The sequence below is a fragment of the Melitaea cinxia genome, chromosome 29, assembly GCF_905220565.1.
Source record: "Melitaea cinxia chromosome 29, ilMelCinx1.1, whole genome shotgun sequence".
Taxonomy (NCBI): Eukaryota; Metazoa; Arthropoda; class Insecta; order Lepidoptera; family Nymphalidae; genus Melitaea; species Melitaea cinxia.
Window position 1 is genome coordinate 3910578 of NC_059422.1, and position 21871 is coordinate 3932448.

At 42.3% G+C, this 21871-nt stretch overlaps 1 protein-coding gene across 1 annotated transcript in view; it reads right to left on the minus strand.

Moving 5' to 3' along the window:
• LOC123667743 (bromodomain adjacent to zinc finger domain protein 2B-like) overlaps nucleotides 1-21871 on the minus strand; it is a 114212-nt gene that overhangs the window by 5743 nt on the left and 86598 nt on the right. The window contains exons 33-45 of the mRNA XM_045601583.1: nucleotides 21336-21448; nucleotides 19140-19423; nucleotides 17747-17880; nucleotides 14541-14680; nucleotides 13243-13416; nucleotides 9857-10602; nucleotides 9333-9574; nucleotides 8950-9139; nucleotides 7687-7899; nucleotides 5493-5711; nucleotides 4417-4599; nucleotides 3669-3790; nucleotides 2606-2756 (exon numbers count right to left, since the gene is read on the minus strand). Coding sequence (XP_045457539.1) covers nucleotides 2606-2756; nucleotides 3669-3790; nucleotides 4417-4599; nucleotides 5493-5711; nucleotides 7687-7899; nucleotides 8950-9139; nucleotides 9333-9574; nucleotides 9857-10602; nucleotides 13243-13416; nucleotides 14541-14680; nucleotides 17747-17880; nucleotides 19140-19423; nucleotides 21336-21448 — 2911 coding nt within the window. The remainder of the gene's footprint in view (nucleotides 1-2605; nucleotides 2757-3668; nucleotides 3791-4416; nucleotides 4600-5492; nucleotides 5712-7686; nucleotides 7900-8949; nucleotides 9140-9332; nucleotides 9575-9856; nucleotides 10603-13242; nucleotides 13417-14540; nucleotides 14681-17746; nucleotides 17881-19139; nucleotides 19424-21335; nucleotides 21449-21871) is intronic.

A 21871-nucleotide genomic window follows, 5' to 3' on the forward strand; every position in this document is an offset into this window, starting at 1 on the left:
ACACAGCGCGCAGGGCAGCGCGCGGCCCCGCGCCTGCACGTCGGTAGAGAGGACGCAGTACCTTGAGCAGCGGCGGGTAGTGGCAGTCGAGGTGGAAGGCGCGCGCACACAGCGCGCAGGGCAGCGCGCGGCCCCGCGCCTGCACGTCGGTAGAGAGGACGCAGTACCTTGAGCAGCGGCGGGTAGTGGCAGTCGAGGTGGAAGGCGCGCGCACACAGCGCGCAGGGCAGCGCGCGGCCCCGCGCCTGCACGTCGGTAGAGAGGACGCAGTACCTTGAGCAGCGGCGGGTAGTGGCAGTCGAGGTGGAAGGCGCGCGCACACAGCGCGCAGGGCAGCGCGCGGCCCCGCGCCTGCACGTCGGTAGAGAGGACGCAGTACCTTGAGCAGCGGCGGGTAGTGGCAGTCGAGGTGGAAGGCGCGCGCACACAGCGCGCAGGGCAGCGCGCGGCCCCGCGCCTGCACGTCGGTAGAGAGGACGCAGTACCTTGAGCAGCGGCGGGTAGTGGCAGTCGAGGTGGAAGGCGCGCGCACACAGCGCGCAGGGCAGCGCGCGGCCCCGCGCCTGCACGTCGGTAGAGAGGACGCAGTACCTTGAGCAGCGGCGGGTAGTGGCAGTCGAGGTGGAAGGCGCGCGCACACAGCGCGCAGGGCAGCGCGCGGCCCCGCGCCTGCACGTCGGTAGAGAGGACGCAGTACCTTGAGCAGCGGCGGGTAGTGGCAGTCGAGGTGGAAGGCGCGCGCACACAGCGCGCAGGGCAGCGCGCGGCCCCGCGCCTGCACGTCGGTAGAGAGGACGCAGTACCTTGAGCAGCGGCGGGTAGTGGCAGTCGAGGTGGAAGGCGCGCGCACACAGCGCGCAGGGCAGCGCGCGGCCCCGCGCCTGCACGTCGGTAGAGAGGACGCAGTACCTTGAGCAGCGGCGGGTAGTGGCAGTCGAGGTGGAAGGCGCGCGCACACAGCGCGCAGGGCAGCGCGCGGCCCCGCGCCTGCACGTCGGTAGAGAGGACGCAGTACCTTGAGCAGCGGCGGGTAGTGGCAGTCGAGGTGGAAGGCGCGCGCACACAGCGCGCAGGGCAGCGCGCGGCCCCGCGCCTGCACGTCGGTAGAGAGGACGCAGTACCTTGAGCAGCGGCGGGTAGTGGCAGTCGAGGTGGAAGGCGCGCGCACACAGCGCGCAGGGCAGCGCGCGGCCCCGCGCCTGCACGTCGGTAGAGAGGACGCAGTACCTTGAGCAGCGGCGGGTAGTGGCAGTCGAGGTGGAAGGCGCGCGCACACAGCGCGCAGGGCAGCGCGCGGCCCCGCGCCTGCACGTCGGTAGAGAGGACGCAGTACCTTGAGCAGCGGCGGGTAGTGGCAGTCGAGGTGGAAGGCGCGCGCACACAGCGCGCAGGGCAGCGCGCGGCCCCGCGCCTGCACGTCGGTAGAGAGGACGCAGTACCTTGAGCAGCGGCGGGTAGTGGCAGTCGAGGTGGAAGGCGCGCGCACACAGCGCGCAGGGCAGCGCGCGGCCCCGCGCCTGCACGTCGGTAGAGAGGACGCAGTACCTTGAGCAGCGGCGGGTAGTGGCAGTCGAGGTGGAAGGCGCGCGCACACAGCGCGCAGGGCAGCGCGCGGCCCCGCGCCTGCACGTCGGTAGAGAGGACGCAGTACCTTGAGCAGCGGCGGGTAGTGGCAGTCGAGGTGGAAGGCGCGCGCACACAGCGCGCAGGGCAGCGCGCGGCCCCGCGCCTGCACGTCGGTAGAGAGGACGCAGTACCTTGAGCAGCGGCGGGTAGTGGCAGTCGAGGTGGAAGGCGCGCGCACACAGCGCGCAGGGCAGCGCGCGGCCCCGCGCCTGCACGTCGGTAGAGAGGACGCAGTACCTTGAGCAGCGGCGGGTAGTGGCAGTCGAGGTGGAAGGCGCGCGCACACAGCGCGCAGGGCAGCGCGCGGCCCCGCGCCTGCACGTCGGTAGAGAGGACGCAGTACCTTGAGCAGCGGCGGGTAGTGGCAGTCGAGGTGGAAGGCGCGCGCACACAGCGCGCAGGGCAGCGCGCGGCCCCGCGCCTGCACGTCGGTAGAGAGGACGCAGTACCTTGAGCAGCGGCGGGTAGTGGCAGTCGAGGTGGAAGGCGCGCGCACACAGCGCGCAGGGCAGCGCGCGGCCCCGCGCCTGCACGTCGGTAGAGAGGACGCAGTACCTTGAGCAGCGGCGGGTAGTGGCAGTCGAGGTGGAAGGCGCGCGCACACAGCGCGCAGGGCAGCGCGCGGCCCCGCGCCTGCACGTCGGTAGAGAGGACGCAGTACCTTGAGCAGCGGCGGGTAGTGGCAGTCGAGGTGGAAGGCGCGCGCACACAGCGCGCAGGGCAGCGCGCGGCCCCGCGCCTGCACGTCGGTAGAGAGGACGCAGTACCTTGAGCAGCGGCGGGTAGTGGCAGTCGAGGTGGAAGGCGCGCGCACACAGCGCGCAGGGCAGCGCGCGGCCCCGCGCCTGCACGTCGGTAGAGAGGACGCAGTACCTTGAGCAGCGGCGGGTAGTGGCAGTCGAGGTGGAAGGCGCGCGCACACAGCGCGCAGGGCAGCGCGCGGCCCCGCGCCTGCACGTCGGTAGAGAGGACGCAGTACCTTGAGCAGCGGCGGGTAGTGGCAGTCGAGGTGGAAGGCGCGCGCACACAGCGCGCAGGGCAGCGCGCGGCCCCGCGCCGCGCCGCCGCACACGATGCACACGCGCTCGCGCGCGCCGCCCCGCGCCTTGTTCACGCACTCCCAGCAGTACCTGCGGGGGCGCTGCTGTAGTCGGCTCTTTGTTTGCTATGTATACCACGATCGGCGTTGGAGCCGGATGTTGACGCCCATCATAAAACAATGGTCCTTTGAACTGCATCATTAGAATGGTCCTTCGAGCCGAATCATTAGTCCCGACATAGGAAAAGTAATTTTTTGGGCCAGATCATAAGGCTCAGTGAAATAGTCCTTTGAGCCGAATTAAGAGGTCCAAAAATAGAAAACGGTCCTTTGTACTAGATCGTGAAGTTTGACGGAAAAAAAAAATAATGGTCCTTCAGGCCGCTTCAAAAGGGTCGATACGAAAATATGGTTCTTTGAACCGAATTATAGGGCTTAACGAACAATGAGCCTTCGAACGGATTATAAGGCTCGACAAAGAATTGTGAGTTTTTAGCGAGATTTTAGGGGTCGACAAGAAAAAAAGTCTCGAAGAGGGTCATGATTTTCTACATAAAGCCAAGCCGGACCCATTGAGCCGGATTATAAGACTCAACAGGGAACAAAGGTCTTCCAACCCGGATTTTAGTAAGAATATCTAGAGAGTTTTGTAAATAACTACTGACAATATAACCCCTTCCCGTGGGTGTCGTAAGAGACGACTAAGGAATAACACAGTTCCACTACCACCTTGGAACTTATAAAGCCGACCGATGGCAGGATAACCATCCAACTGCTGGCTTTAAAATACACAGGCCGAAGACGGGTAGCAGCGTCTTCGGCGCGACAAAGCCAGCCCTGCAGTCACCAGCCCGCCTGCCCAGCGGGTAACACACTAAGGGTAACACATCATGAGTTCATGCCATTTTTGGCGCGAATTTGTGGAGGCCTATGTCCAGCAGTGGACTGCGATAGGCTGAAATGATAATATATACAACCTTAAAATAATATTTAACAAACTCACCAGTCCCCTTCCGGTATCTTCTCCATCCTCGGCTTGAAACAGTATGTGTGGTAGCCCTTATCACAACCGTCGCACAGCAACAACTGATCCTCGTTATCGCCGGACAAACAGAATTGACAATTCTGCAAAAAAAAAAACACAATTTAAAATGACCTATCAACATTCTTTTGGTAACAAAAACCAGATTACATTGAGATCAGCTACGTTAGCTGTTTGGTTCTTTATAAGGTGACAAGTGAACTTAGATTTTTTGAGGAAATTACCAAAAACAGAGTTCTGTAATCCTTGACTTTGTCTCAACCAATGAGAACCCGGCAGCGCCTTCTTATTATACTTACGGCACATTCAAGTAGATGCATAAAGCAACCTTTTATGATGGTTAAGCGTATTAAATGGAACTGTATATCAATAATCTACCCAAGACATAAAGTCCTGCCAGTTTTTTTTTTTTTCAATAATAAGTGGCACAAATGGACAATACGCTTGATGGTAAGTGGATATTTAGATCATCGCAGTCTCTGAACGCCAGAGACACCAAAAGCGACTGCGTTGATCCCTAAGCCCTAGGAGCTTTGTCCACCTTATTAACCATAAGAACACACTTGGAATCAGTAGCTTATTTAATTGAGCTTCTGTAGTTGAGGTATTTCTCCCGTTCGGGCTGCTCCAAGTTTTGAGCACGATAGATCCCGCTCTGCCATATCTTAACAAAAGTAAAATTTGCCACAAAATGTAGTCATTAACTTACCGCTTTCATTATACTCTTGTCCCAGGCAATAGCGGCTTCTAGCGCCTGTAGCAACATGGCTAGCTGGGCTGATGTATTGCAGCGCGCCACCGCTTCTCGCCAAGTCGCCAAACCGCGGGCTATGCCTTTGTTATCACCTGTTAAATATGCGGCATAATGTATTTTGTATGTACACTTTGACAGCTAAAACATTTGACTGAGTTCTTTTAGAGTTTGACAAAATGTATTTACATTCAATTCAAATGTTTCCAAACATGTTTAAAACGAGTTATTTAAAAGATAAACGAGTTGTAAAAAACGCAACGTTAGTATTGTGATGTACCAAAGTACAGGTTGAACTTTTTATACGGATGTTAGTTTCTTTTACTTGCTAAAGTACTAATTAGTACATACTCTTAGTTTCACTGGTTGTCTCCGAGTGCGGGGAGGTCGCTGATGCGTTTCCTTGCTCAGCTTGTAATACTGCACCCAAGGTTGCTTCCGTCGTACTAAATGAAAAAACGTACGTTAGTTTTTCAAGGTAACTAATGTTTTCAAAAACGTCCAAATATTGAAATATATATTTTGAATATAAAAAATACGATAATTGATTTTTGAAATTTCGTTTTCTGAAAAAGTCACAGCAAATTTCCATAAAATAATCAATCACAATCATAATCATTTATAACACCCGGTGTTGACAGGTCAAAACGAGGGATGCAACAAGGGTTGTAAATAAAAAAAACCTTGTGCACCAACGGTATAATTTAAGGGTATACAAATTTTACATTCCATCAAATTTAATAAGACTTGTTACATATGGCATAATGTAAGCGTAAGCGTTTAAGTATAAAAGTGAGTAGTAAATACATATATATATATATATATATATATATATATATATATATATATATATATATATATGTATATCGAAATTTTATGTTTCAATGTCGACACATGTTTACTCAAGCATTTACAATATAACAACCATAAGCGAAACCGATTGCGCAACGTATCAGTGTTTAACTCTCATGGATGAACCCCACTCGCCACCCGCACGCACGCACGGCCGCTTGTGCGCACATTAGCACACTCACTCGCACAGTAACACACACGCACCTGTGCACGAGCGGCGGCTTGAGGTAGCGGCGCTCCACGTGCGCCTCCAGCGCGGCCAGCTTGTGGCGGGCGCGCGCCACGATCTCCGCGCCGGAGGCGGCGGCCGGCAGGGCGAGCCGCGCCGCGCGCCAGCCCTTCACCTGCATGGACGCGGCCGCCACGCGCTCCTCCAGCGCCTCGACCTGCGGAAGTGCACTCTGGAGTCAGGGGGAGACGTGCTCCCACGGGCTACTTCACTAACTTACTCCACCAATGTGACAAGTATACTCTGTAGTCAACCATACACCTACTCCTACTGGCTAATTTCACTAACTTACTGCACCTGTGACGAGTATACTCTGTAGTCAACCAGACACCTACTCCTACTGGCTAATTTCACTAACTTACTGCACCTGTGACGAGTATACTCTGTAGTCAACCATATACCTACTCCTACTGGCTAATTTCACTAACTTACTGCACCTGTGACGAGTATACTCTGTAGTCAACCATATACCTACTCCTACTGGCTAATTTCACTAACTTACTGCACCTGTGACGAGTATACTCTGTAGTCAACCAGACACCTACTCCTACTGGCTAATTTCACTAACTTACTGCACCTGTGACGAGTATACTCTGTAGTCAACCATATACCTACTCCTACTGGCTAATTTCACTAACTTACTGCACCTGTGACGAGTATACTCTGTAGTCAAACATACACCTACTCCTACTGGCTAATTTCACTAACTTATTCCACCAGTGACAAGTTTACTCTGTAGTCAAACAGACACCTACTGCTACTGGCTAATTTCACTAACTTACCCCACCTGTGATAAGTATACTCTGTAGTTAGCCAGACACCTACTCCTAATTCACTAGTTTCACTAATTTTCGCTCGCTCGCTCGCTTCAGCCTGTCATATCCCACTACTGGGCATAGGCCTCTTTCCCCATGTAGGGGACGGATCATTCTCTACTATGAGTAACGATCGCTATCAGGCGTAGATGATAACAACTAGGACCGACGGCTTAACGTGCTCTCCGAGGCATTATTTTCGCTAATTTCACTAAATTAACTTCATCTGCGACTGGTGCATACAGTAGGGTCAGTCAAGTACTTCATATTATTTAGTCGTTCGCTGTGCCCTGCGATATCACCAGCAAACATACTCAAATATTATATTGCCAATCGCCCCCCGCGATAAATGGACTCTATAATATAAATGATATAGGATAATGGATCTAACATTACAAAAAAAAAAAAAACAATTTGAACCTGTGATTTCTTTTTTCCTAATACAACTAGGTTAGAAAAACAAGTGTACGGCTTTACGAAAGCACCTTATTCACCACAGGAACACAACGCTAATGAGAGTGGTGTTATTTATATTCTGTATGGTCGAGGTACTTTCCCAGTCAGGCTGAGATTAGCGAATTCAAACAAACTAACCTTCAACATTATTATATAGTACTACTACTGCTACTTCAGCCTATCGCAGTCCACTGCTGGACATAGGCCTCCACAAGTTCGCACCAAATGGCGTGATCTCATGTGTGTTGCCCATAGTCATCACGTTGGGCAGGCGGGTTGGTGACCGATAATATAGATTTTAAAGAATATAAAATTAGTTAGCACAATTGAGTTTCAGCACAATCCATTGTAGTTTCATCATCATCATTACAGCCTATACAGTCCACTGCTGGACATAGGCTTTCACAAGTTTACGCCAAAAATAACGTGAACTCATGTGTGCTGCCCATAGTCACCACGCTGGGCAGGCGGGTTGGTGATCGCAGGGCTGGTTTTGTCGCACCGAAGACACTGCTGCCCGTCTTCGGCCTGTGTATTTCAACGCCAGCAGTTGGATGGTTATCTCGCCACCGGTCGGCTTTTTAAGTTCCAAGGTGGTAGCGGAACTGTGTTATCCCTTAGTTGCCTCTTACGACACCCACGGGAAGAGAGGGGGTGGCTATATTCTTTAGTACCGTAGCCACACAGTACATTGTAGTTTATAATACCTAAACCCTTAAACCTTTATAATACCTAATATATAACCTAACAATAAATATGAACAAAATGGAATACGACCGAACTGATGTAATGGTGCAAGTGCCGTGTCGGCGACGCCTAAACCGACAGTCGCGGGTTCGGTTCGGTTGTCAGTAGTCGTGGGTCTCCCCATCATGCCTGGGAGAGCACGTCACGCTGCTGTACAGCGAACACGTCCAAGCGGCCGGCGCCCCTCACCATGGCCAGCAGCTCCATGTCGACGCGGCGCGCGGTGGTGGCGCAGAAGGCGCCGGGCTCGTCGGGCGGCGGGCAGGCGCCGCCCTGCGCCAGCGCGCGCTCCTCCGCCGTGGCCGCCAGCTGCGTCGCCGGCTCGCCCTTGTCGATGTGCAGCTGGAGGTTCAATATCACTACAGTTACTATAGCTTTATATTTTTATTTTCCAAGGTTCGCTTAAACCGAAAATAAAAATCATCATATCAAGAATTTAGTTCTAGCGGGTACATCGTTCCATAACTTAATTGGCTAGAGCGCCGACACGGTCAGTCGGAGACGCGGGTTTGAATCCCGCTAGAGCGGTCAATTTTTGATATGATATTCAAAAAATGTTTAGAATCCCTAATGTGTGGGTAGACACAAAAATAAAATCGTACATATAGTTTTATATGTTTATATTGTAAGGTGTTTAACGTCCAGTTTATTAATGTATTCAATTTTACTGTCGCCTAATATTATGTATCTTAAAAGTATTTACTATATATGTATAAAGGAATATATTCCTTTGAGTTTGTATATTTGTATAGTACCTTTTTTATAGCAGTATTGTTTTATAAAGAGATTTTTGACACTTCATAATAGTCACATATATATGAAATATTTAATTTTAATTTTATGTATAGGAATTGGTAAATAGCTTCAAATGTCGTTTCTTTGTTTTTTCAGGTAGGTTAAGGGTTTTTATAATTAATTTTGTATTATAATGTATATAGAAAAATTGTATCATAAAATCTTTGTTTTTTCAGAGCAAACACATTGTATAATTTTCAAATTCCAATTTTAGGTAATCAACTAATGTCTTATATATGTATATTAGTATATCGTCACATATCTTTTATGCATACCTTACACAAGGTACTATGCTGTATTAGTATATAGCACATAATTACACTCGACAATATGTCGTCAAAAACACAGTATAAAAACTATTTTACTATTTAATAAAGTACGATATTCTCTTTGTGTACTTTCAAAATTTCAAATTATTTCAAATGATTATATTGACAAAATATTTTACGAGTTGCTATATTAAGTTTAGTAATCATCATTTTTGATTATTTATTCATTAGTTTATAATCAACTCTAAAAGAGTTATAAACTCTAAAAAATTATATTATTTTACCATAATATACTGTGTATCTATCGTATTTATGGTTTCTTTACCTAGTACCATATGTTTACTAACGTAAACCGAAAGCAAACGTAAATTCTTGTAAAATAACTTACCTTATTGTTGAGTGTGGGTAGGTTGTGCGAGAAGGCCGCGTGTAGTTCTCTCTCCCGCGCTCCTCTAGGATGCAGAGCGTCGATAACGGCTCTAAGTTGTTCCTCGTCTGTAATACGCCACCAGCCATGCCTGGAAAAAATATAATAATGTATAAAGTTGACAGCATGACGATTTCAGTAGAATTTTATTATCGTTACTTAGTAAAAATCTTTAATTTTTGTCTTTTGCAGGCGCCAATAGGTTACGGCTTACCATCAGACGAACCCTACACTTACTTGCAATCCTAGTGATAAAAATACGCCTTATAATATAAAATATTTACCTCAAATCCTTAGGAACATAATTCCCCTCAACCTTCTTGGGTAGGCCGTGTATCTTGCAGTGTTCCAGCTGTTCCAGCTCCTCGGCAGACATTTGTATGGGCGGTGGGCTATCACAGGTGACATATGTCGACAGTGCGTTAAAGTTTAGGAGACCTAGACTTGATAGACCTGACGCTTTGGCCTTTTGGATGGCTATGTCTTTTGTTGCGTCCGCTTGGAGTTCTTTTTCTAGATCGTTTTCCTGTAAAAATACCGATAGGTATAGTCAATAATAATCAGACTGAAAAAAAGTAAGTTTTGTGTAAAGGCTTTATTGCTTTTAGAAATTTAATAAATTATGTTGGGTGTCTAGAGATATAACGAAAGCGAAAGCTTAGAATATATGGCAAAGGATAGGCTATAGCTAATGTTCAATTTTTTTTTTAACATTAGCCTTAGAAATGTCATGTTCTTAATACTTCTTAATACTTTTCCAAATAAATTAGCAACAACGAAGAATTATTGTAAGGAATTCTTTTGGTACCTGTTCTTTACTCTCTTCAACTTCCGTTTCCTCGACGCCGCCTTTATTTAAACTGGCGTCCATCATCTCTTGATCCAGACCAGACATCGTCAAACTAGAATCCGTATACACATTGTTCGACGGAACTTGTACACTCGTCACCATCGAATTCAAAGTGAAAAGACTCGGGTCGTTCAATAGATGCAAATTATTTGACACGTCCCATTTATGACCTTGACAGTTGACGACCTCTGAGCAAGTATGCTCGTTGTCACAGAACACAGGGACATCGTTCGACTTATCATCATTGATGCTAGTCAAAAATGAACTCTCGTGCCTTAGAATAGAGAACCATTTCCCTTCCAACATTTTTGAATAAAGCAACGCGTGCGCCGCGTCCGTCTCCATTAATTCCTTCTTATCTTCTATTTCGACTTTTGCCTCCTTTTCGGCTTTTTCCGTTTCCGCTTTTTTCGCTGCGTCCAATTGAGACGATACAGCTTCCGCCATTTTTCGTAATTCTTCTAGATTATTGACTAAATTGTCTTTGTTTTCTTGTGATTCTTCTGGATCGTTTTTGACAACGTTTTCGACTTTCACTATCTCCTGCGGTTTATCGACGGGTTCTGCTTGTGTGGCGTACATCGGTTTGTGGGAAGGTTTCTGTACAAGAAAAGCGGTTGGGATGGAGTCTTCTATATCTAACATGTCTTCTTCCTCGTTGTTTTGTTTGTGTTGAATGTATTTCTCTTCCATTTTAATTGAACCTGTTGATGAAATTGACAACTTGGGATGACAGAAACATTAATCTCAAAAATATTCTCGATATTCACTATGAGCACAATAAAACGATTATATAACTATAATCGTATAGCGATATGCGACGGAACAAAGCAACAATCGTAACACACACAGAAAATAATGTTTTTAAACAGGGTATCTGTGAATACTTGGTACTGTTGTTGACAAACTAGTTTAATAGAAATGCACAGATTGATTAGAATCGGTAGTGGTATGAGTTAGTAGAAATTCGACACATTTGTTTTTTATTTATTTTATGATTAGTTGAAAACTATTTTGTTACTATACTATTCTTATTATTATAATTTTTATTATTTTATGTTATATTTTGTTATTTTTAACCGACTTCAATAAAGGAGGTTACTCATTTTGACCGTATATATATATATTTTTTAATGTATGTTCGGGGATAACTTCGTCGTTTATGAACCGATTTTGATAATTCTTTTTTGTTGGAAAGGAGTAATCTCAAGGGTGGTACCATGATAAGGAAATCAGGATCTGATGATGGAATCCCAGAAAAATCTAGGGGATCGCTCGAAAATCGTAGTGACGACTAGAGCGTTGTTAATTTTTTTCGTCTACTTACGTTGTATTACTTGTCGATGTGATTGAAGACGGTTTTTTTTTTCTTTTGCTAGCAAAGACAATTATGTGTTATTTAAACTTAATAATACTTAAGATCTAAATTAACGACATATTCATCACAGTAGGGGAAGACAAACAAACAACAACATTACCAAAAATTTATGACGTAACTATAAGTATAGAAACAGGATTTTTTTTTGCAAATTCAAAATGCAGAATATACAATAAAGACAAAATATGTCTAAAAAAAGTAACATAATGGTGTTTTACATGAGATGCTTTTTCTATTGAGAACTAATCTACTTATACTCCGTCCATTCGTTTATTTTCTTTTTGAGAGTTCAAGAAAATTTTAAATTAGTGACTCCCTCATACATTAATAGATTTAATTTAAGAAGAATTTTCAATCAATTTAATGAAATATTTTTAGTTCTCGCTTCAGCCTGTAATATCCCACAACTGGGCATAGGCCTCTTTCCCCATGTAGGAGAAGGATCAGAGCCTAATCCACCACGCTGCTCCAATGCGGGTTGGCGGATATATTTGCCTATATATTTTATATGACGTCGCGTTGACGCAACGGTTACGGGTTCGATCCCCGCACATGACAAACATTTGTATTGGCCATACAGGTGTTTGCCGTGGTCTGGGTGTTTGTGCAGTCCTTGTGAGTCTTCCCACCGTGCACCGGAGAGCACGTTAAGCCGTCGGTCCCGGTTGTTATCATGTACACCTGATAGCGATCATTACTCATAGTAGCAAATGTTTAGTTAAGAAATATTAATTATAAAATTTAATACTTGTTTCATTTGTATACCCCATTACGTACCTACTTTGTTAAATAAATAAGTAGGTATGTGATTTTCCAAGTATATTTGCTCATAACTCTTGATATAAACTTGATTTAGACTGTATTAACCACGCGTTTTAAAGTTTAATTTCACTAACGCGTGCAGTTACATTTTAGACAGCCGACAAAAATAAATAAATGAATGAACAGTTTTTAACCGATTTCAAAAAAGGAGGAGGTTGCTCAATTCGACCGTATATTTTTTTAAATGTATGTTCGGGGATAACTCCGTCGTTTATGAACCGATTTTGATAATACTTGTTTCGTTGGAAAGGAGATATCCCTAGTTTGGTACCATGATAAGGAAACCAGGATCTGATGATGGGATCCCAGAGAAATCGAGGGAAACTCTCGAAAAGCCGCATAACTTTTTACTGGGTGTACCGATTTTTTAATTTAATCGGAAGCCGATGTTTATCATGTGGTCACATTTAAATTTTATCGAGATCTGATTTCAACTTTTGGAGTAATCTTTGATAATACGTATTTACTCGACAATTTTTTCGTCTACCTACATTGTATTACTTGTCGATATAATTGAAGGCGGTTTTTCTTCGTTTGCCTGCAAACACAATTATTGTTCTTTACTGTTGGTTTGAAATTAAATTCCAAGATTTCGAAATTTCACATTCCTTGCAAATAATCAATATTGGAGTCACAGATACTATTTTTAAGAAATTAATATAATCACATGACGTAAAATTATTTTTATCATATGATCGGTTTATTGTATTTCAAGAACTTTTTGATAGTCTGTGGTTGTTTGTTATGCACAGAGCACTTCACTACTAAAGTTATCAGCTTCACTACTGTAACTGTAGAATTTCATAGTACATTATTTTAAAAAAAAGTGTAATTTATATACGAGAGCTGTGTAAAAAGAAAATAAACGGTTGGACGGAGTATAACTAATATTTTTCTATTGAGAAAGATTTTAGGGTAATCTGCTCGATGTCGGATTAAAAGCACATAATATGTAATCTTATAATTATTACTAAAACTCCTGTAATTGTTTTCCTTCATCTCCACGTAGTTCATAATTTTTATAAACAAAGTACTTAAATATTCAGAGGTGTTAGCGCGAATTTAAATTCGCGGCTTTTTATTTATTTAACATCTACTTATATTTCCGACTCAGGTCAAAAGTCCGAGAATCAAAGTTTCCTACCTTCCACCTTACAAGCGCCGTGCGTGACATTGGGCTCATATTTGATAATCTGCGTTCTGTCACTTAAGTTTAATTCATTCTTGATACTCCTTAGTTCTAATGCCTCTGCTTCTTCATCTATATCGGGTGGCTGTTCTTTTTCTGTTTTCGGTTCTGTATCGATATTTTCTTTAGCTGTGGGATTTAATGTATTTTTATATGAACATATCAAAATGTACAACCTTATCTCTAAGCCAAAGAATAGTTTATTTGCGAATTTGTTTTTTTTTTTTTAATTTTAAAATTAAATACATAATTTATTAGATCATTTAAAGTGTCATTTTATAAACAAGAAGAAGTAAGTTCTCTCGCTTCAGCCTGTAATATCCCAATGCTGGGCATAGGCCTCTTTCCCCCTCATCGCTTCAGGAAGTAAGTTGAACTAGCGAAAATATAATCTAACAAAGTAAAAACATAAATAGTCATTATTAGTCTATCCCTCGAAACCCTCGCTAATTATCCGTTACTTAAGCAAAAATTAATCTTAAGATTAACTAATCTCATGATTAAATTTAAAGCTATTTTTTGAAGTGTTTCTTCATAAAAAAATATATTTAATCTGAACACAGATTAGTTAATGTAATCAGAAAAATGAGATCTATGTCATAGACGTTAAAAGCTAATTTTCAATTACTACGCAAAGATACGCAAGTAAAAAAGTCACACAACAGAACTGAAAAAAATTGTACATTTTTTTGTTTACCGTTAACCGTTAAACCGTTTTTTTTTTTCTTCTAGTGTTCGAAATTCGTTCATAATTAATTTAAATGATAAGTTCGAACATTATTAATCTATAGTCTATTCTCAATTTCACGTCAGACTTTAACAATAAACAAAAGAGTACATAATATATATGCGTGTGTGTCAAATCACCATCTTCCCATTTAGCGAGTTAACTACAGAATATTTGCTACTTAAATTTTAATTTAATCAAGTGTCAAATTAGACGCTAACGTGAAACGCAAAGATTTAACAACACACAACGTATTGCTACGTGGAACGTCCTTGGTTTAATGCAGTCAGGAAAATTGACCATTGTGAAAAAGAAGCTGAAAATCTCAAAATTCGAATGCGAAAATTAATCCAAGATAAGATTCATCATAGATATTCCTACCCTCAGCAGTGAGGAACACGATGCAAGGAGGAGGGAAAGTAAACTAACAGATATTTTAGTAGCGCTAATAATGTTAATATCCACAGAATTTAAAGCGACAGTCAAAATTTATATTCATTAAAAACAATTACGTGTAATAACTCACGTTTCTTTATCTTGGGCTTGGGGTATAACGCGTCCTCTTCTAACTTTGCATGGTATTCTAATATTTCCGGTTGAGCGGACTCCATCGCTTCCACGAAAACTCCACCGCATTTTCCTAGCGACCAGTAGCGACGCCAGTACCTATGAAATTAAAACTTCTTGAAATTTCATACTTTTTACTTTAGGACGGCAAACAAGCATACCCATCTGATGGTAAGCGATTACCGTAGGGTATAGGCTCCAGGACAAACGCGTTGGCGACCCTAACTTCCACCCTCCGCAGGAGCTCTGGTCACCTTACTCACCACAGGAACACAACAGTGCTTGAGAGCAGTATTATACAGCTTTGATCTTCTGTAATTAAAGCTGAGGCTGATATTAGAGTTACACTGACTACTTCTATGCAAACGGCTTTCACAGCTGTAATGTATTAAGTTTTAGAAAGGTTTTGAATAACGCGTAATTGTGAACGCTGACGGGTCGTCTTTCTAGGTCTTCGTTAGCGTTCTAAAGTCGCGCCGAACCGACGCCGTTAATTAATTTCACTCCTAATTTTTTTGCGCGCGATCAGCGCGACTATAAAATCGGCCTGAGAATACAAAAATATAAATATCTTATGCCATACACATACGATGGTCTGTTTCTACGGTAAGCAACTTAATGCTTGTGTTATAGACAACATTCGACTGATGTAGCTAAATATTTTTTTGATCAATATAAATCTATAATATAAAAATGAGTCGCTGAATGTGTTGCTAAGCGCAAAACTCGAGAACGGTTGGACCGATTTCGCTAATTCTTTTTTTAAAATATTCCTTGAAGTACGAGGATGGTTCTTACGGAGAGAAAAATTCTAAAAAAAAAAATTAAATTTCCTGAAAAAGTCTAAAAACAACATTTTTCTATACTCCCATACAAAAGATTTGTGATAATACTTAAAAGTCAATTTGAACTTTAATACCATACGATAAAGTTTGTGTTAGGCGATACGAAGTTCGCCGGGTCAGCTAGTAGTTAGTAAAAAAGAAAAAGAAGAAATATACTTCATTGTGCATATTACAAGCTAACATAACATAGATCTTATAAAATAAAATTTGCAAAACAATATTACGCACAAAGGCGGTCTTATCGCTAGGTAAGCGATGTCTTCCAGACAACCTTGGGGTAGAGGAGATTTTAAAATAAAAAGAGTAGAGTTATCAAAAGGCAAAACAGAAAATTAAAAACAAAGTAGATGCTACAATCTAATAATACAATATATATATATATATACTAGCTGTGCCCGCGGCTTCGCCCGCGTTGAAATCAGTGTGTCACAAAGTTTTCCCGGTAAACTTACAGTGAAACTCTCATCAAAATCGGCTTAACCGTTCCGTAAACCTTTCTCTTGAAGCCTTCTCTCCATTGGTGAAACCGCATGATAATCCGTTCAGTAGATTTTGAGGGAATCGATCACATACATTTTTGGGGACTTTGTTTTATATTACACTAACTGTTGCCCGCGACTACGTCCGCGTGGTTATGAAGAAATGCATTACTATCAAGATGCTTAACGCAAGTTATTTTTTTATTTCAGTCACTTGAAATGCTTATCACACTGAGTAACTTTTTAAAAGGCACAATTTAGTATAATTTATTAGTTATTTCAATGAAATCTCTCTATACACCACATTTTTAGTTTTATTTTCAGGCTGCAGTATAAATAACCTATCAGGCGAACTTATAGCTGCTGTATATTCATACAAACTATCAACCCCAATTAAACTCCCTTAGCGGTGGAATATCACAAAATTCGTTCTTAGCGGACGTCTACTAACTATAATCTACCTCCCTGTTAAATTTCATCTTTGCCCATCCTGGATGGATGGAACATCCAGCGGTTATTTGAGTTCTCGTAATGAGTGAGTCAGTGACCTTTCTCTTTTTTATATAAATATAGTTTACGATGCATTATTTGGACATCTTTTCACCATCTACAGAGCATACATTTAAATTTCAAGTCTCTTACTTCAAAAACATAGGATTTTCATACAAACTTCCAACCCCCGTTTTATTCCCTTAGGGGTCGAGTTTCATAAAATCCGCGCAAATTCTTAGCAGATATCTACGCCCTATAAGAAACCTACCAGTCAAATTTCAAGTTTCTAGGTGTTATAGTGTCGGAGATTTCGTGATGAGTGAGTCAACCTACCATCCCCCGTTTTTACTTCAAAAGGGAGTTGATTTCTAAAAATACATTATTTATGCATCTTCTAACCATCTATAGAGCATACATTTAAAATTTTAAGTCTCTTACTTCAAAAACATAGGACTTTTATACAAACTTCCAACCCCCGTTTTATCCCTTTAGGGATCGAGTATCATAAAATTCGTTCTTAGCAGACGTCTACACCCTCTAAGAAACCTACCAGTCAAATTTCAAGTTTATAGCTTTTATAGTTTCGGAGATTTCGTGATGAGTGTGTCAACGTACCATCCCCCGTTTTAACTCCAAAAGGGAGTTAATTTCTCCAAAAATACATTATTTGGGCACCTTCTAACCATCTATAGAGCATACATTTTAAATTTCAAATATCTTAATTCAAAAATATAGGACTTTCATACAAACTTTCAACCCCCGTTTTACCCCCTTAGAGGTTGAGTTTCGTAAAATTCGCTCTTAACGGATGTCTACGCCCTATAAGGAGCCTTTCTGCCAAATTTCAAGTTTGTAACTGTTATAGTTTCGGAGATTTCGTGATCAGTGAGCTAACCTACTATCCCCCGTTTTAACCCTAAAAAGGGGTTGATTTCTAAAGATACATTATTTGGACACCTTTTCACCATCTATAGAGCTTACATTTGAAATTTCAAGTCTCTTACTTCAAAAACATAGGACTTTCATACAAACTTGCAACCCCCGTTTTATCCCCTTAGGGGTCGAGTTTCGTAAAATCCGTTCTTAGCGGATGCCTAGATCTTATAAAGAGCCTACCTGCCAAATTTCAAGTTTGTAGGTGTTATAGTTTCGGAGATTTCGTGATGAGTGAGTGACCTTTCGCTTTTATATATATTATAGATTATAGATTATAGATTATAGATAAATAGAAATGTTACAGCAAGACTCCGCGGAACTGAAACCAGGGCCACAAAAGCTGCGCCAACAGGTTAGTCAAAGTAGCGAGTCCGGAGTAAGCGGAGCAGTGGAGAATGGGCGGGTGCGCGCACCTGTCCTGTCCGAAGCAGGCGGCGCGCAGCGCGCCGGAGCCGGCCGCCAGCGCCAGCAGCTGCTGCTCCGACGCGCGCGCCAGCCGCTCCAGCTTGCGCGCCAGCTCCTCCGCCGACAGGCTCTTGTCCTCGTCCTGCCGCACATATATATATATATTTTTATGTCACTAGGTCGACAAACAAGCGTACGGCTCACCTGATGGTAAGCGATTATCGTAGCTTATGGACGCCTGCAACACCAGAAGCAACGCAAGCGCGTTACCGACCCAATCCCCAACTCCCCCCAGGAGCTCTGGTCACCTTACTCACCACAGAAACACGACGTTACGTTACGCTTCAGTCTGTAATATCCCACTACTGGCCATAGGCCTCTTCCCCATGTAGGAGAAGGATCAGAGCTTAATCCACCACGCTGCTCCAATGCGGGTAGGCGGATATATTCCCTACTATGAGTAACGATCGCTATCAGGTGTACATATGATAACAACCGGGACCGACGGCTTAACGTGCTCTCCGAGGCCCGGTGGGAAAACCCACAAGAACTGTACAAACACCCAGACCACGACAAACATCTGCATGGCCAATACAAATGTTTGTTATGTACGAGAATCGAACCCGAAACCGCCAGCGCAACAGGTACAATCCATGACTGTAACCGTTACGCCAACACGACGCAAGAACACAACACTGCATGAAAACAGTATTATTTAGCTGTGACCTACAGTAAGATCGAGGTACTGCCCCAGTCGGACTGCTCCATACTTTGAGCAGGAAATTTCCTGCTGTGCCCTACTACGATGTATAGGCTTAACTAATATATAAAATTCTCGTGTTATGACACGAAGTGTCAGGGGCTAAACTCCTCCAAAACGGCTAAACCGATTCCTATGAAAATTTCTGTGCATATTTGAAAGATCTCAGCATTAGTCTTAAAAGATTTTTAAATTAATTTTATTTAAAAGGGTAGCCCACCCTACAATATTTTATTTCTTAATTTTTTGGCAAAATTGAATTTATTTTTATTATATTATGATTTGACATTGAAAATTACATACAACCCAAAATTTTCACGCTTCTTCCACCGACAGCGGCAAAACAATGTTTGCCAGGTTTTGCCACCATTTTCTCACGCATAAGTGATTAGAAAGCAACTATTGTATACTTCTATTACTTAGGAGTAGCAGATAATAATGTAAACTACGTTAACATAGGCAGATATATTTAGTACGTGCGTAAAAGCAAAATTTTAATGTGAAAAATGCAGAAAGTATAATAATAATAATTATTATTATTATTAAAGTCTGCTCAATTTTATCATATTAAAATTTTTACTCCTGTCCATTACGTATTGAATTAGTATGTTAGAATTTTCTAATTATAAATACATTTTTACCTCTTCAGGTTGGGTTCCTTCGCTTTCCAGATCACTCAACACATCACAATCGCCCATGACGCTGTCTTTATCGATTTTGACATCAGCCGGCGAACAATCGGCCTTATTGTTGTTTATCATTTCTTTATTCTTCATATTATTTGACAGATCTTTCAAGGGCGATAGTTCCTTATCACTTTCTTCTGGATTTTCTTTGTAAGGTGATGGTGTGTTCAGTTTATCATTCGAATGTGGGGATGATTCTTTGTCTTGCTTTTTGGGCGTGTCCACCTTTTCTGGATGTTCTGTTAGTGCATCAATATTGTTATTAGAAAAATATAATTTATATAATTATATGTAGAAATTGAAATCTTGAATTAAGTACGACTACTTCATGGCAAAATTAGCAGCAAAATTTAAATTTAGGAAAATCTGTTAGTTGTGAATTACATTTTCATTGAGTTTTATAAAACTAATAAAGCAAATCAATATTGCGTGCGTGGTGTGCGTGTTCGCATACGCACTTGCAAGAACCTGCACTGCTTATATGTGAGAGTAAATTTTGTAATGCGCCTATGCGTGCACGAATACGCACTTGCATTAAAGCGCACTTCGTATGCGTGTATGTGTGACTATGTGCGCCCGTTAGTGTGTGTGAGTGCAGTGGCGTGCATAAAGTTTTTAGTCAGGGTAGGCAGTGAAAAAAAATATGAACAGCCATACTGCACTTACTTTCTCGCAATTTTTTCCTAATTTATTTTAATTTTGTTGGGAATCGAGGATTTTAGATAATTTGAAGAACAGACAAGTTAATTATTGGACACGTAAAGTGCATTTACACTAATAATGCAGGCATACAAATACACGTACAGTAACCAACTGATACCTATTAGACTCGGGTAACTCATGAGCGAGTGATACAAATGAAACATCTAACAAATCAGTTACTGGATAGACACAATGACCTCTAAGGCCAGCACTCTGATAATTTCGTTTGTGTCAAACATAGGAAATCATTGATAACACTATTAATTAGTTACAAAATTGTATTCTTAATGAAAGTACTTGTTTATTTATTAATAAATGAAAAATTATAACCTCATTGTTATTTATGTGTTAAATCGATACGCCTGAACAATTTTTAATTTATCTGTAAAATCGAACGTGTTGAATTTCGATGCACTATTTACTTTCATCAAACACGCGTCTCCGTTACATATTTCACAAGTAAACTTATTTATCACTAATATTTTATTAATATTTTCACTAATAACAAGAACGCACAAATGAAAAATTAAAAGTAAATTGTCATTTTATCATAATATTACTCTGTGGAATGTTGCGATCACGTGACCGTGTCAAAAATCATAATTATTAGTACAAACGGTATCGAATTTAAGACAATTTAATGTGACAGGTTATTCTTAGGCAGTGCCTAATTTCGTTGTTAAACCGACCAATGTTAAAAACAATACTTTGTTCGTATTCCATATGACGCGCGCGACATTATAAAATTGTAGGATTATATAATGTCTTACTTGTCACTGCTAACATTTGTAAGCGATTTTAGGCAGAAGTTTCATAAAAGGCCCGTCGTCGATGCGCACGAAGCGCTGATATTGCATATATCGACACCAGCAATTTCTACTAAGCTAACTCTTAAAAGTGAACTGTACAATAGAGGCTAATAAAAGGAAAAAACGTGATACCTTTTATATTAATTAAGAAACTTATTTGAAATTTGGTATCTTTAATAGTTAATTTATTCATTGCAATTTCACAATTTTTATTATTACAAAAAAAAAAAACACATTTATTCAAGTTACATTAAGAAAACCAATTTATCGAAAATTCGAGTTGAAAATTGTTGGTGTCGATATGACGGCGGGATTTTTTGAAGCGGATTTAAATTGCATTATGATTTATGTCTTTTTCAAAAATATGTATTCAAAAATTATTGTAATGTTCATGTTTTATATATTATTTTAGTAACATGCCAGGGTAGGCAGTGCCTATCTGCCTATATGAAATGCACGCTACGGTGTGCGTGTGTGTGTTAGCGCGAGTGTGTGTATCTGTGTGTTATATGCGCCCACGTATGCGTGCGCGTGTGTGTATGTGTGTGTTTATATGCGCCCACGTATGCGCGAGCGTGTGTGCGTGCATGTATGTGAGAGCGCACAAGCGTGATGTATGTGTGCGCGTGTGGCGGCTCACCGGGCGCGTGCGCGTGCGCGTCGTCCACGAGGCGCTGCATGCGCTCGAGCGCCAGCGCCTGCTGCCGCTCCGCCGCCTCCGCGCGCGCCTTGCGCTGCTGCAGCGCGCGCACCCTGCCGCCCAGGTACACTTTACACTACACGCTTTGTAACAATTACTACTAGCCTTATATCACTTATACAACTGACAACTATTTCTGCTGGAAGCGGAAGCTCCCGAGATTGGTGCGTTTAAACAGACGAATATTTTTATCAGCTTTATAACATTAGTATATTTAGTACATTCATGTGGTTTTATGAATAAAATATCGTCCATCGTTCATGCAACGTTTATAATCAACACTTACAAAACATTGACCCTTTTGGCTGCTCAATAAGTATTTATAAGAGAAGTGTACGACAGAAACTGATGGAAATATTTTAATTTTAATAATTTTTTTCCCTGTCCTTTTTATTTACATGCTGGCCTTTTTGTAATTCTTTTTGTAAATTTGGATTTGGCTAATCGAAATTATTAATATTATGGTGTATTTGTTT